The sequence below is a fragment of the Malus sylvestris genome, chromosome 10 (genome assembly GCF_916048215.2).
Source record: "Malus sylvestris chromosome 10, drMalSylv7.2, whole genome shotgun sequence".
In the NCBI taxonomy this organism is placed as follows: domain Eukaryota; kingdom Viridiplantae; phylum Streptophyta; class Magnoliopsida; order Rosales; family Rosaceae; genus Malus; species Malus sylvestris.
The window spans coordinates 38,585,572-38,601,917 of NC_062269.1; the positions used below are offsets into that span (position 1 = coordinate 38,585,572).

General features: G+C 39.5%; 3 protein-coding genes across 3 annotated transcripts; all 3 read right to left on the reverse strand.

Moving 5' to 3' along the window:
- Window positions 1-1,550: 1,550 nt before the first annotated feature.
- Window positions 1,551-3,839, reverse strand: LOC126587253 (GDSL esterase/lipase At1g28580-like). The gene is made up of 5 exons (XM_050252291.1): window positions 3,526-3,839; window positions 3,215-3,439; window positions 2,423-2,571; window positions 2,054-2,330; window positions 1,551-1,879 (listed from the first exon to the last, which is right to left on the reverse strand). The coding sequence occupies exons 1-5, from the start codon at window positions 3,812-3,814 to the stop codon at window positions 1,644-1,646; spliced, it is 1,176 nt and encodes a 391-aa protein (XP_050108248.1). The 5' UTR covers window positions 3,815-3,839; the 3' UTR covers window positions 1,551-1,643.
- A 448-nt stretch (window positions 3,840-4,287) lies between these two features.
- LOC126587250 (pyruvate decarboxylase 1) lies at window positions 4,288-7,659 on the reverse strand. Its single transcript, XM_050252288.1, has 6 exons — window positions 7,047-7,659; window positions 5,639-6,364; window positions 5,444-5,532; window positions 5,220-5,337; window positions 4,818-5,006; window positions 4,288-4,736 (listed from the first exon to the last, which is right to left on the reverse strand). Exons 1-6 carry the CDS (start codon window positions 7,515-7,517, stop codon window positions 4,566-4,568), a joined length of 1,764 nt encoding a protein of 587 aa, XP_050108245.1. The 5' UTR covers window positions 7,518-7,659; the 3' UTR covers window positions 4,288-4,565.
- A 7,844-nt stretch (window positions 7,660-15,503) lies between these two features.
- LOC126587259 (signaling peptide TAXIMIN 1-like) lies at window positions 15,504-16,045 on the reverse strand. Its single transcript, XM_050252299.1, has one exon. It carries the CDS (start codon window positions 15,919-15,921, stop codon window positions 15,679-15,681), a length of 243 nt encoding a protein of 80 aa, XP_050108256.1. The 5' UTR covers window positions 15,922-16,045; the 3' UTR covers window positions 15,504-15,678.
- Window positions 16,046-16,346: the final 301 nt, after the last annotated feature.

A 16,346-nucleotide genomic window follows, 5' to 3' on the forward strand; every position in this document is an offset into this window, starting at 1 on the left:
TTGAGGTCATTTTGAGCTCCCGGAACCCAAAAAAATGTGTGCCAAATCCATGTATCAAAAGATGTCACTGCCTCTAAAATGATATTTTTTTCTCCTTTTCTGTCCCCATAAACGCCTTGCCATGCACTTTGACAGTATTTCCAGGTCCAGTGCATACATTCGATGCTTCCAATCATCCCAAGAAAACCTCGCATCTTACCCTTCTTCAAAAGCCTTTGCAAGTCCATGTCAGTAGGTTTCCGGAGGTACTCTCCAGTGTACATAGATTTGTTTGCTCTGCAAAACCACATTAAGCACTCAAGAATGGTTGACTTCTCTATCCTTACTATATCATCCACTTGGTCTGTAGATGCTCCATATGCAAGCATCCGCAAGGCAGCAGTAATTTTTTGCTCAGGAAGGAGACCCATAGCACCAAAAGCATCATTCTTTTGCACAAAGTAAGAATCATGGTTGCAAACAGCAATCATGATTTTGTTGAACAAATGTCGTTCCATTCTAAAACGACGTCTAAAGCACGTAGCAGGGAATGCATTATTACGGACAAAATAATCATCCAAGAGTTCCGTACCTCGTTGTTGCCTGCTTCTATCAAGGTTTCCGGAATGGCTGAGCCTGCATATCTGACCCCATAACTTGGATAACTCGACGGGAATGTGAGGCTTTGCCCATTCTTTCTTCGTCATCTCTCCTTCTACGCTCCTCATCCTATTCCCTCTCATTTTGGGCCACCTGGAGATTAAACATTCATTCTGATTGGTTAAACAATTCTTCCTATTGCTGATCGATTTCCCACATCATCCTTGAAGAAGAAGATATTGTAAGAAGGAAGCAGAAACTATAAATAATGATATACAAATTTTGATTTTGGTGAAGAATGAAGCAGAAACTATGAATAATGATAGAGATCTTCATAAAATTGGTGTGAGATTTCTGGGGATAAATGATGGTTATATGAAGGATTCAGAAAGGATTAGGTTGTAGATAATGTCATATGGCATGCCGCCATTCGTTAAAAATCTGATCGAAATCTATCATTGAAGATTGTAAACAAATTGTGACATGTGGCACGACGTGATTGGTTAAAAATCTTATCGGAAATCTATCATCAACGATTCTAAAAAGGTAACGACACGTGACACGACGACATTGGATAAAAATCTTATCGAAATCCATCACTAATAATTGTCTTTTCGGATAATGACACGCGGCACAACGAGAACAATTAAAAATCTTATCTGAAATTACAAATTAAATTATTTTATAAAAAAAATGTTAATATTTTATTGCCTATTGCCAGAGCTATTCAATGTAGGGGGGGAGATGCAAAAGGTTGTTACTGTTCATTAAGGGCAGTTACTGTTCATTGGGTGGATTAAATAGTAAATAGCCTGGGGGGGGCTTTCCCACGGTGGAACTACTCTTAGAGTCCTGCTTTTGAATCATGTAAAAAATTAATTAAAAAAAATTACAATATTTAATACAATATATAAAAAAAAAACTAAATATCGTAATTTTGATTCAAGTCAATAATAATTTCAATGAATGACTTTTTGAATAAAAAAAAATAGATGTTATATATAGAACTTACCATAATGTTGAGGGGCATGATAAAAGGGATTGCAATAAAGCTATAAATGAAGTCACAGTTGCGAAACACACAAGGTACTAATTTGCGGAACGGTGTAATTCCCGTTTAATAAACCCTTGGCTATCCACCGGTATGCTGCTTCAGTTGAATGCACACCATCCCAGCTGATAAACTGTGCAGGGTTTTCACAAAGTACATTTGCCTCTGGAGTGCCACATAGTGCTGATGAGTTGTAATTGTATGGCCCCCCACCTCCACAGCATGCTTTGGTAGTTTCCCCAGTAAATCCTACATTTCCATGAATCCAATAATAATTTAGGGTTTGACTAAAATCTTACTATGTTTGAATTCTTGACGGCCAGTTTAGTAAACATTTAGTTAACTAATACATTTTAAAACTCTCGAAAAATCCTCACATTTACTAACACGCATTGTAAAAATTTTACAATATTAAGGGAGTACCAAATTGGTCTGGAGACTGGTAGAGTTGCAGCATGGCATTGTAGTAATCTGCGTAAATGATATTGACATGAGGATGAAGGCTTCGAATCCGACTTAGTTCTCTCTGGAGCAGCTCATTGTGATACTCGGAAAACTTGTTCAACCAGTTTAGACAGCCAGTTGAAGGGTCGTATTCACTCTCATCCGAAGTTTCATATGTTGTTAGATAAGCAGGAATGCAGCCGATTGGAAAGTTTCCCGGTACAACAAGTTTTGAGGCGCCAAACGCAATCAACTCCTGGAGAGCAATGCAGCCATAGAAATTCATAGCCAACAAGATTATAAAAATGACTGCATTTTGAGCAAAGAAATTATGATTCCAACTCTTACATTGATTGTTGAAGCTATTGCGTCTATCACCAATGGAACATATTTCTCAACCTTTTCTATACTTTTTCCTCTAAGCAATGCGTTGTTGTAATCGTTGCCTCCGATCTCTCCCATAAGAACTAGAGAGCTCGAAAGCAGTTTGTTGCAGTCTGTAAATTAGAGATCACTAATCACTTGTACCAAATGAAGAACTATTATAGATGATATACATATAACTTATACATTGGAAAATATGCAATAATAAAACACAGTTTATCTAATTTTAATTAAAAAAAACATAACTCTGGTAAATAGAGAACAAGTAGTATACAAACCACGAATTAAGGCCTCTTTAATCTATTTAGGTCTCATTTAAGAAGTTCTTTTAAAGAACTCAAAACGCTTTTAGAACAAATTTTTTTTTGAATTAATCCTTAGTAAAAATGCAAGTTAATCTTGAAAAATAATTTCAAGTGCTTCTTGCAAGAATAACTTTAAGTGTATTTGGAATTCAAAAACATTTTTTTTCAAAAAATTTCTTTAATCATTTAAAAACACTTTCCGAACTAACTTTTAGTAATACTCCTTATTTATTCTATTCAAACATTAAAAGCCGACCAAGTTCAATTTTTAAAGTTATGCACCGAAAAAAATGTTCAAATATTAAAGTTGTTATTTATGTGGCATTGACCGCCAACCACACAAGCAAATGGGGATAAGAAACAATGTCTTTTTGGTGCAAGACAAGTAACACTCTCAAGTAAAAAAATAAAAAAATAAAAGAAAAAATGAGAAGACAAATTGGTAACTAACCTGAAGATGTGTTGCATAAAGATGACAGCATTTCTTGGAACCAGTCCAGTTGAATTCTTAGAGAGTTGTTTGTAATTTCATTATAAACTCCCATTTCTTCAAGAAAAGCAGCGTCCAGCGCAGTGGATCCTACCACTGCAAAATTGACACCACCGTCAATGTTGTGGACAGTTTGGTTATGGCGTTCGAGGTAAGGTTGCACTAGTGGAAGTCCCATATATTCAGCTGCCAAAAAAAAAAAAAAAGTAAAAATCAAGTTCAATGAGATGCTGGTGATGAAAAGTGGATGAGGGTTTAACGTCGCTAGCTACCAATGAAGTCTATGATTAAACGACCGTCGGAGCAGCGTCCGGTGGGGCGGTGAAAGTAGGTCTCTCCATATGGAGGGAAGAAAAAGTTGAAAGATTTGTTAGGAGAGCTGTTGTACAAGTTGCCCGTATCGGCAATTGAATCGCCGAAGCTGATGATTGAGCTGTAGCAACCTAGAGCTTGAGGGATGAATGCAACAGCTGACATCATGAGCAGGAGGAGGAGCGTCATCAAAATTGCTCTGTTTCTCTCTCTCTCTCTCTCTAGTAGATTCTTAAGCTTGAATTTCATCTGTCAGAACAGTATTAAAGTACGTATAGATACTAGGGGCAGAAATATAGGGTAAGATTTTCACCCCTCCTATTACCATTTTCTTTCATCCATTTCTTTCCCATTTTTCTTTTTATCTTATTCTTTATATAAAAAATTCAAAACAAAATATAAACGTGACGTAACCGTTTAAATAAAAAAGAATAAAAGGGGTAAAAGATTAAGAGGGAAGAGAATTCTATTTCAAAAAATATAAAATATAACATGCGACATTTTTTGAACTAATAGTCAAACTGTCGAGATCGTAATAGTTTGACGAATTCATTTTTTAATGTTAGGTACGGCCATGACCTGAATCTATCCGTAAGCATGGTTTCTACATAAGAAACTGGATTCCATCCGAATCCATTTTGTGGATAAAATTTTCATTATGACGAGAATATGAGAGTACGTTACGTGTTTTTACACAAGTGATAACAATTTCCAAACGAGAGTTTAGTAGAACAAAAATGTCAAGGTTCCCTTCGTCCAAACAAAAAACACATGTTTAGGCTCCCAACATTACACACGAATGGTATGAAATCACAAAACCTAGCCCGATTATTCCGGTTGGGTTAGAATACATTACACAAGAAGCAAATACATTGCTTCTATTATTTCAATTGCTCTTATTTGATACAGCAAGCAAAATTTACAACAAAGTACATTGCTTTCAAATTTTCTAATTCTCCGGTTTAGATCTTCCGTTTTGATTCTTTCGACTGCGATCTGTTTACTGGGGATTTGGAGGTCGGCTGTTGGCGGCCGAAACTCGGGATCCCCATTCCAGCAGCTCTTTGCTAGTGTCATCCTTGTGCACAAACACTTCAATAAAGCATAGACTATCCTTGTGCTCCCCTGTTGCCTTGGCAATTGCTTCTGTTAAATCCTCCTCTGTTCGTACCTGTATCAAAGCAAGAATAATCATCGTCCCCTGCATCAGATTAGCTATAGCGATTAGGAAAGTTGTTTCTTTTATGCTAACCTTGGTGGTCCAGCATTTGCCTTCGCCATTGTGGATGGCATCGACAAGGCCGGTGTAATCCCAGTTCTTAATCACATTGTATGGACCATCGTGAATCTCTACTTCAATTGTGTAGCCTCCGTTGTTGATAAGAAATATAATGGTGTTTTGTCCACATCGGATCATTGTCGAAATGTCCTGTGCAGTTACCTGAAAGGAGACACTATTTACCAACCAAGCGCCATATATATCTCTCTAAAACATGAACTTTTCCGATCGGAATAATTACAAGGCAATGGTAATTTCTTTATCTTTTACCGTTTTAAATGATTAAAACAAAAGAAGAAATTGTTTTGCAGAAAAATTATTTTACAGTCAGTCGCATTCCAGCTCCATGGTACTCTTGAACCTGATATAACTAACCTGGAAACTCCCATCACCAATGCAAGCGATCACCCGTTTATCTTTGGCACCCTGAGCATAGCCAAGAGTGGCGCCCACCGACCATCCAATTGATCCATACTGCATCTGAAATTCATACCTGAATAAAAATGATACAACTGGTTGGTAGTCCGTTGCGTAACACGCAAAGTTAATCATATTCGAGAACCACATAAATGAGTTGTCTAAAGGAAACCGCATCATACCCGCAATTCTCAGGCAGTCGGAGCTTCTGACAGTTGAACCATGAGTCTCCAGTTTCGGCAATTATCGCAGAGTCTCCACTGATAATCTCCTGTAAAAAGTTCAATAAATAAATTAACAATTAGAAATCTCAATATGAGAAGCACGAACAGAACATAGACAGCTCAAGTATACAAAACAGAACACTCTGCTCCTACCTGAATGTGCTTGAAAAGAATATTGACCCTCAGAGGCTCATCCTTCTCACTCTTCAGAGGGATGCCATGGGGAACAAAGATACGGTGGTAATTCTCAACAGCAGTACTGTTTTTCTTTAGCTTCTTGGCCAATGCACTCAAGAAGTCCGCCATGAAAACCCAGCCAAAGGACGGACCATCCCCAATTGTCACACGATTTGGCTGCACGACAATCGCTTTCTCCTTCTTGATCAACAAGGAATACCCCACAGAGCTATAATCATTGAAAATGGGTCCAACAAAAACATAAGCATCAGCAGACTCCACAATCTCACCACAGAAGGTGGTGCTCACAGCACCCCAATAAGTCCCAATGAAATGCGGGTGGTGCTCGGGCACCAAACCCTTAGCAGAGGGCATAACAGTGATCGGGTACCCGCTAGCATCTGCAAACTCCATAAAGGCCTGCTGTGCCTTGGCTACTCTCAACTTGGGCCCTCCGACAATCACGGGTTTCACAGCCTTGTTGAGAAAAGCAGCGGTGGCTTCAACTGCTGCCTCCAAACCACATTGGTTGCTTACTTTCGGAGCAAGGAAGAAGGGGACCGGGTCTCTGGCAAATGTGGGATGAGGAATTGCAGGCAGGTTGCAGCCTATGCTGATGTATACAGGCTTGCTTTCTTTCAATGCTGTTGAGATTGCTGTGTCTATCTGCTCATGTGCATCTCCCAAATTGTTCACCACTGCCTGTCACAACAATTTGCACCAAATTCAATATATTTGGAAACACAAAGGGCATATTTATAACTAGGGAAACTTTTAACACTGCCCCCTGAACTTAGGATCTGATTCTGATATGCCCTAATCTTTCAAAACGTATCGATTTACCCCTACAATCAATCAAACTTTCTGTCAAAAGGAAATAGTAGAGGCTCGTTTGGGATATGTTTTTTTCAAGACTCAAAACTTTTTAAAGAAAATACTTTTGGGTTCCGCCTTTCACTTCAAATACTTTTTTAAAATTAATTTGTATTTTTACTAAAAATTGGTTGTAAAAACATTTTAGTTAAAAAAATGCTTTCACAATTATACAAAAGCACTTTCTGAACCAGCCCTAGTTTTGTCCATTTAAGTTTAGGTTCGGTGTTCAAAACAAAACTAAAAGCAGAAGAGGCAAATCGGAAAGAAAGCATAAGTTCAAGGGCATTGGTAAATTTTTTTTCATTTTTTCTAAAACGAGACTATATTTTTAGAAACATTAACGAAAAGGGATTGAAATATTTAAGTTTTAATGATAAAGATAAAATAAATAAGAAAATAAATAGTAAGAGTACCTAAAAAATATGGTTGTTCATTAAAATAAACATTACGGGAGTTATTTTTTATTTTTATTTTTTCTAGTAAGACTGAAGACATGAAAGAGCTTTACCTGATGACAGGTGACGGTTTGGAAGCACCGAAGCTCCTGAGTGAAATCGGGCAACCCGATCGTGTGGTGGAGGATCCGGTTCGTGCCGTAATCGTTGGAGTTCGGCCCACCTACTATGCAGATGACCGGCAAGTTCTCGCTGCACGCACCGGCGATCGCGTTCAGCACACTGAGCCCGCCGACGGTGAACGTAACGACGCACGCTCCAACCCCCCTGGCGCGCGCGTAGCCGTCAGCAGCATAACCGGCGTTGAGCTCGTTGCAGCAGCCGATGAGGTTGAGGCCGGGCTCGGCGATCAGGTGGTCGAGAAGCGTTAAGTTGAAGTCGCCGGGAACGGAAAAGACATCATGGGCTCCGATTTCGACGAGTCGCCGAGCCAGGTGGCGGCCCAGCGTTCCGCTGGAGGCGGCGGGTAGGACCGGCAGCGGAGCCCCGCCTTTTGTTGAGCCGATATGAGTAGAAGCTTTCATGGATAGGTGTAAAATGATGGTTTAGAGTTTGATTAGATGGATGATTATTACTGGTTAGGGAGGTTTTGGTTGTGTTTCTGTATATATACACGGTGGAGTGGAATTTTAGTGGTGGTTTTGGAACCTGTGGGTGACTTTGTAATATGATTAGGTATTAAAATATGTAAAAGTGTTTTTTTTTAACTTAAAAAACATCTAGAAGTTTTTTATTTTTTATGTAATGATATATTAATTATTAAGAGCATCCTCAATAAAAAAAAAATACAAATTCGAGATGTAAAAATTATATTTCATCTCATTCGTAAATGGGAGTTTTACTTTGAGAAGAGATGTAAATTGGAGGTTTTATTTTGAGAACTTTAACGAAAAACTTCTGATATTGTTCATTTTAATGAAAAATCATATTTTTACATTAAAAAGTCAATCATGGTACTATTCACTTTACCCTTTATTTTGTCTTTATCGTTAAAACTTAAAGTTTTCAAATCATTTTAATTAATTTTCCTTTTTATTTTCTGTCTTTGTGGGCAGGATTCACCAACAAAAGATGTAAAAAATATATATATTTATATTTTTCGGTTAAGATGTGTATTTTATATCTCATCATTAGAGAGTTTCTCAACTAGCTAAAAATGTAAAGTACACATTTCAATGTATATAGCATTTTTATTAGAAATGTTCTTATATACTTAAATTAAAAGGTGGAAATAAATTGGTATCGCGTGATTATTTACAAAAATTTTAAATTTTAGACGTCTCAATTATAAGTGAACATTTATACTGCTAGACCTTAATATTATGTTTTAGACACAAAAATTTAAGGTTTTGAATACAATGATTATTGAAAGCTAAACCACTTACCAATGAGCTGTTTAAAGGTGGAATTTGATTTCCTTTGATTTGGTAATTGGCTGTTTTAGCTTTTGGCTTTGGTGGTGGGTTTGGGGGGCTGTGGTTTTAGGCAGTGGGTTTGCTTGTTTTTTAATGTCCTTGATCACTACAAAGTGGGAAAACTTTGGATTCTTGTGGATTGTGATTTGTGACCACCGTTTGAAAAAACCAGGAAACCGGAAGCTGCTAATTGCTGGTTTTCAATTTCAAATCCGACGTTTTGTTTCAAATGTCTACGTGAGCACGGAGAAAAGTTGCTGTCTGGTTATTTATGGAGAAATTTTCAGTATGTTAAGAACACGACTTAATATATTATTTCATAAACGATGTTATTGTGCGATGAAAAATATCACGAAAATATGTTCTTATAATTTTACTTGTAAAACTCTACAAAACCCAAAAGTTTAGAATCAAAGTTGCAAACCAAATATGTGGTTTTAGATGATTAAATTATTAATTAAATATCGATTAACGTATTTGATCTCCCTAACATTATTCTTATAAAAAATGCAAATGCAATCGTGAGTTTTCAAAATGTGCGCGATAAGAAAAATGTTACAAATTATTTAAAGACAGTTTTACCACTTATTCAATCACATTTTTCACGGCTAGGTCATAACGCATGACAAGTCGAGTCCTGGTGCAATAAGGAGTCTTGGCAGGATTAATAACCCGAAAGCGAATCCGGCTCGATTAAGAACTAGGTTCACAATCATAGAGAAAATAGGGCTGGTCGAGTTGGCATTTGATCAGGAGAAGAAGACCTACTCCGAGTAGGGTTTTGACTTAACTTTGAAGGTGTCCAGTGCTATAAATAGAGGAGGCTGTGCAACAAATGAGGTCTCCAATTCAACACATAAAACTGCCCTGCGCAAACCCTCTCAACAACTTTGAGATTTTTATTTTCTCTTTTCGCTGACACATCTTCCGTTGGCATCAACAGCACTGTGAAAGCAACCGGTGATATCTTAAGTCGGCATAGATAGCTCTGTTACCGTAGAATCAGCCGGTCTCGCATCATCTTCCATTGGTACCAACATCACTACGGCGAGGACAGTTGATTACCTATCCAAGTCTCGGTCAAGAAAGATTTCTGAATCCTTGTTGGTCGAGGTCATCTCATCAGCCTTCTCGGCGAAGTGAGGTGTTACGAGTTACTACATTAGGCACATTGGAAGCCGAATTGGATATTGAACTTCGTAAGAATAGTAGCCTTGTCTTCAGGTTCGAGAACCCAAGAGGCCGAGACGTGTTCCTTCCTTGGTCACAATCGCAAGACGCAGAAGTCAGCCGCGCACCCAACGCAACATCAATAAATTTTACTCCTCGGTCGAGCTCGGCCGACGAGTTGGCACGCCCCGCATTCACCGAAGGACGTAGTTAGTTTATAAATTACTCGGCCTACGCGCCACGTAGGCTTGGTAGTTTTTAGGGTTAACATTTTGGCACGCCCAGTGGGACCTAGTGCTAAACTACGAAGTTTATGCCAATTGAAACACGATCGGTAAAAAAGAAAACAGCTATGGGAAAATCAACAGCCAATTTACCAACTCAGAACATAGGACACAGTGTGCCACAGGCGCAGAATCCCATCAGCGTCGTAACACCTGAGTTCACGAGCGCAACTCACCGAGAAAGGGAAGTTAATCTCGGCGGTCAGTTTCGCAGCCTCGAAATCCCCGACAGGAACACCTGTGTCCTTAATGAAGGGATAATAGAGGATTATGACGAAGATGGTGGCGAAGGATCTGATCCACCAACAAGGTCGTTTATTCGAAAACGGCTTGACGAGCAATCTCGGACGGTTGAACAGACGTTTAGTCGAGGAATCGATAAACTTCATGACGTGATACGCAATACCAGTGAGGCACAAACCAGATTACTTGAAATACTGGTTAGTAAGGTCAGCGATGGTAGAACTTTCGATCTTGCCCAGCATTTACCACCGAGGAATACTCTATTACTAAGTGCACCGGCCAAGCCAATCCCTGCTCGGCTCAAACCAATTAACTTGGAGAGAGGAGGAGGATCGAATAGTAGGTCAGACGGATCCGACCAGAGAGTAGAAGCAACACCTGTCGATATGACCGAGGTCCAACAGATGATCGATTCGGCCATGAAGAAAGAGCTGAAGTTCCCTAAGTTTATACACCCGTACCCAGCTTATGTGGAACAGTTCGAATACCCTAGAGGTTTCAAAATCCTGGATTTTAACCTTTTTACCGGAGAATCATCCTTATCCTCGTTAGAACATGTAGCTCGTTTCACCGCGCAATGTGGAGACGTCAATAGTGACTTTCACAAGCTGCGACTTTTCAATTTCTCGCTGACCGGTTCAGCATTCGCTTGGTATATCAACCTCCCACCGAATTCCGTCCAGAGCTGGGAGGAGTTGGTCGAGAAATTTCATGAGCAGTTTTATCGGCCGGGGATGGAAATGTTAGTATCATCGCTAGCAAGGATGGCTCAGGCATCCGACGAGTCACCAATGGATTATCTTACTAGATTTAAATCAGCCAAGAATTGGTGCCGAGTACCTCTCCTCGAAGTCGAATTCGTCATACTTGCTCTGAACGGTCTTGACGTCGAATACAAAAAGAAATTCTTGGGGCAAACTTTCGGGATATGTATGAATTAGCCCAACATGTCGAGCAGTATGATTATTTGCTCCGCGAGGAAAAGATTTCGAAAGCTCCATCTCGAGGGACGATTTACAAGAATCCCACTGTTAATTATGCATCGACCGAGGATGAATGCGTTAGCGTGGATGCAGCTGAGATAGTGATAGATAAGCCATACGTTTGCAAGGCACTGACTCAAGTTGACTCTAAGGAAGTCAAAACCCGCTCGGCCACTGAAGGAACACTGAAACCGTCAAAAGTTTATACTTTTGATATTACAAAAGCCGATGCAATTTTTGATCAACTGTTATCAGCGAGGATCATCAAACTTCGGCCTGGGCACAACATTCCCAATGCCGAAGAGCTTAAAGGAAAGATATATTGCAAATACCATAACTCAAGCAAACATACGACAAACAATTGCGTCGTGTTTCGAGACAACGTCCAAAGCTGGATTGATAATGGCAAACTGAGATTTCCAGAGAAGAAGATGAGCGTTGATACTGACCTGTTCCCCACGGCAACAGTAAATATGGTCGATGCGTGCCTACCTAAGGACAAAGGGAAAGGGAAGGCCGAAGCTGTTGCGACGCAACGCTTTCAGAATCAGAACTCTCGACCACGTTTCATGGCTGATTTTCCTTCAAACGAACCACCTACAGCTTTAACGGGACCCGCTATTGTCAAGCCTATGATGGATTACAGCATTGATGAAGACAGTGAGATGGCGGTTTTATGCAGTAAATGTAGAGCAAAGGTCAACATTGAGCCAGAGGGAAAGTCCTCTCCGCTTATAATGGAACAACCTACAGCCGCAACCCAGCAAATGGTGACCAACGTGGGCCAACATCAAGGGGTTTTTTATAGGCTCAGTCCTAAAGTGAGGATGGAAGAGACACCTTCAGTCAGACGGCGCCTCGATTTTGATGCTTCATTTTATGACGAGGACTACTATATATGTAACTTTAGCAGCTCGGAATCATCGCGGAGCCAAAAAACTTTCAAACCTCTCGAACCTAGAGACCAACGTTGGTATACATATCACTCTTCGAAAGGCGTATACACCGCACTGTCTAAATCCCAGAAATGCCGGCACCAAAGAATAGATTGCATGGCCCGCCGACGGGCAGCCCAAGAAACTTCGGTCCCTAAATGGCGGCCGAAAAACATAATTACCACCGACGATGAACGACCACCTCCAATGATTATGACGGAGTTGGTTCAAGGGAAACGGCTGGTCAATCAAGATATCGAAACCACGTTCGAATAGGCTGATAAACGAATTAAACTTCTTCTTCGGCCTGGGGAGATGAAGGCACGTCTTGAGCATTTCAGGTAAGAAGTTGAAAGCAAATTGACCCCGCCAGCCACATAAAAGCCTTTGATCAAAATTCGACGGAATTTACATCCACCATTCCTCGGGGAGGCCTTGGAATATATGCGAGAATTTCATAAGAAACATTCGGCGACCAATGATTTGTATGGTTTACCGAAAGCATGTCAAGACACAATAGATTTTGTCCTAACTTGCCCAGATGCCGAGCGAATCATTTAAAGGACTTCAGACCCAAGATTGAAAATAGGACTGGTCGAGTTGGTATTTAATCAGGAGAAGAAGACCTACTCCGAGTAGGGTTTTGACTCGACTTTGAAGGTGTCCAGTGCTATAAATAGAGGATGCTGTGCAACAAATGAGGTATCCAATTCAACACATAAAACTGCCCTGCGCAAACCCTCTCAACAACTTTGAGATTTTTATTTTCTCTTTTCGCTGACACATCTTCCGTTGGCATCAACAGCACTATGAAAGCAACCGGTGATATCTTAAGTCGGCATAGATAACTCTGTTACCGTAGAATCAGCCGGTCTCGTAGCATCTTCCGTTGGCACCAACAGCACTACGGTGAGGACAGTTGATTACCTATCCAAGTCTCAGTCGAGAAGGATTTCTGAATCCTTATTGGTCGAGGTCATCTCATCAGCCTTCTCGGCGAAGTGAGGTGGTACGAGTTACTACATTCGGCACATTGGAAGCCGAATTGGATATTGAACTTCGTAAGAATAGTAGCCTTGTCTTCAGGTTCGAGAACCCAAGAGGCCGAGACGTGTTCCTTCCTTGGTCGCAATCGCAAGACGCAGAAGTCAGCCGCGCACCCAACGCAACATCAATAAATTTTACTCCTCGACCGAGTTTGGCCGACGAGTTGGTACGCCCCGCATTCACCGAATGACGTAGTTAGCTTATAAATTACTCGGCCTGCGCGCCACGTAGGCTTGGTAGTTTTTAGGGTCAACAGGTACAAAATAAACGTGTCCTACTTGAATTTAAAAAAGAAAAAACTAATGAAAAATGTTTGAAAATTCTTTGAGTTTTAATGATAAGGACAAAATAAATGGGGAAGTGAATAGTACCATGATTGACTTTTTAGTGTAAAAATATGGTTTTTTGTTAAAATAAACAGCACCGGGAGCTTTTCGTTAAAGTTTCATTTAAAAAAACCTATTATACGATTATGCGTCAAACTTTGCAAACTATTAAAGTAATAAGTTGTAGATTTGATTAATTTATTACTTCTAAATGACTATAAGAAACCAATGATCCTCCCTTCTTCAACAACCAATATCCTCTACAATTAATCAGCATTTGATACCTTTTTAACAACCAATTGCATTAGTAGATTAAATTATTAGTTATTAGAAGAAAATAAATAAATAAAGATCAAACTCAAACTACGGTGCATACTCATAATTATTTTTCATAAATTGGGTAAGGCAGGGATTAAGCCAACAAAACTTCACATGTCGTATTTTTCAAATGGGCCATATACTTTTGTGCTCGGTGTGATTACAAATTTTATTAGATGTCCCCGTAGGGACATTTTGTCACATCCCAGCCCAGGCGGGATTATTTTTTGGGCTCAACTTTGTTGTAGCACGATATTGTCCGCTTTGAGCCCTGACCACGTCCTCGCGGTTTTGTTTCTGGGAACTCACGAGCAACTTCCTAGTGGGTCACCTATTATGGGATTGCTCTCGCTCAAACTTGCTTAACTTCGGAGTTCCGATGGAGCCAGTGAGCTCCCAAAAGACCTCATGCTAGGTAGGGATGAGAATATACATTTAAGGATCACTCCCCTAGGCAATGTGAGATGTTACAATCCCCCCTTTAAGGGGCCCGACGATTTCGTCGGCACACCACGGCCAGGGTTAGGCTCTGATACCATTTGTCACATGCTAGCCCGAGCGGGACCACTTCCGGGCTCAACTCTCCTATAGCACGATATTGTGCGCCTTGGGCCCTGACCACGCCCTCACGGTTTTGTTTCTGGGAACTCACGAGCAACTTGCTCTCGCGCGAACTCGCTTAACTTCAGAGTTCCGATGGAACCTGAAGCCAATGAGCTCCCAAAAGGCCTCGTGTTAGGTAAAGATGAGAATATACATTTAAAGATCACTCCTCTGAGCGATGTGGAATGTTACACATTTAATTAAGTGTTTTAAAAAGTTAATTTTCTCCATACAGATTGTAAATTGTGGAACATATGCAGATATCAGTCTCTAATTTATTTAAAAAGGTTTTGAATAAAATGATTACATGGATGTATGTTTTGAATTTTCTCCTTAGGGACTTTTTTTTCTTTTTCACTTTCTCATACACTTCATTTTATTTTAATTAAAATAACAAACATGATTAAACAAGATGTATGTGCTAGTGGTGTGTGTTTATCATTTCCGTATCCGCAAAAGAATATTATGTCTCAAAATCACGGGTACTGTATTTTTCTCGGGCACTATTATAGCAACGAAGCCTCTTAAGATAAAAATGTACAAGTGAACTACATTACAAAATTTGTGAACCTAATTAGGTGAGATTAGGTTCACCTAATTAATTAAACTACATTACAAAAGTAGACACATTTTTTACATCAATAGTTCAAAGTTCATTGAGCCTAATCTCGCCTGGTTAATTAAACCACATTACAAAAGTAGACACCAATCAAGCTTTCCTATTGGATAACAAGTTGAGGACTCAGTGCGCTAATGCCAGATAGCTGCAGAAAAGCACAAGCCCGAAAACACAATATGTGCCCCGGCCACACATTCATAATTCAAACTACTGAGTTCGTTACGGTATTTCCTGTGATACCCCAATCACCCAATAAATTGGTATTTCTAAATGAGTCATTAAAGGCATAACGAAAATATCCTATCTCCACATAGGATCAAGAACATGATCAAAAGGATCAAAAACGGCTAATTCGTATAGAGCCATCAAACCGGGAAGTGATTACTGAATTTTCCACATAAAAAGAGTGCGAAACTATTTCCCAATTTATTATTATGAAATTTTAAAGATACCAATAGAATTCACAGATAACGTTTCTATGATAGCATAGAATTTGGTCGAGTAATAACTAATGAAAATTTCTCAGTTGAGTAATAGTTAATGAAAATTTATAATTTTAAACACAAATTTCTTAAATTTAATTAAACCTAATAAATTCATTGAATTTCTAAGGCTTTCTTTTACATTGTTTGAACAAATCTTCAACAAAAAATCAACACAAAGTGGAAAGATAGAACTAAACAGTGGTCGGAAAAAACTGAACAACAGACTATCAAATTACACGCTACGAAACAAATAGTAATTAACAAGGAATCTTAGATGTGAACCACTTCATGATCGAAAAGGGAAGCTTGATCAACGCCAGAGCAAACTCAACTATGATCGTCACGCACAAGCAGCACGGACATATGCAAGTCAACGCCAACCCGACGATCCAGATGACGACACCGATGACGGAGAGGATGAGAGCGACGAAGGCGAAGGGCAGGCCGAGGAGAAACCCTAGCGGCCTGCATTCGCAATCGTCTCCGCAGCAGCAGCTCATTGATTGTTTTTGTGCTGTTCTTGTTTCTCTTCTACTTCTTTAGAGTTGGTAGGTTGTAGAAGGCGATACGGGAAGGCAACTTCGTTTGGTTTGTTGTCGATTGTGGGAAACGATATGACTAAGGAATAGGTATTTGCGGTATATATGTAATACTATTTGACGGAGTTAAACAAGGACTTGTATTCTGCTGCCGCCCTTACACCCTAATCCACAAAGAATTCCTATATATTTTCGGAAACGTCCGTCGCTTGTAGCCCATCCTGGTCGTTTATTTTTATGGAATTTATAGTAACAACGGTTACGATCACCTCCTCCACACGATTTGTTTATCTTGTATGTATTTTTTTTATTTCATTAAGATATTACAATAAGGGCATAGAAATAAGAAGTAAATTGGATTTGATTACGTATTTTAAGAGGAAGTT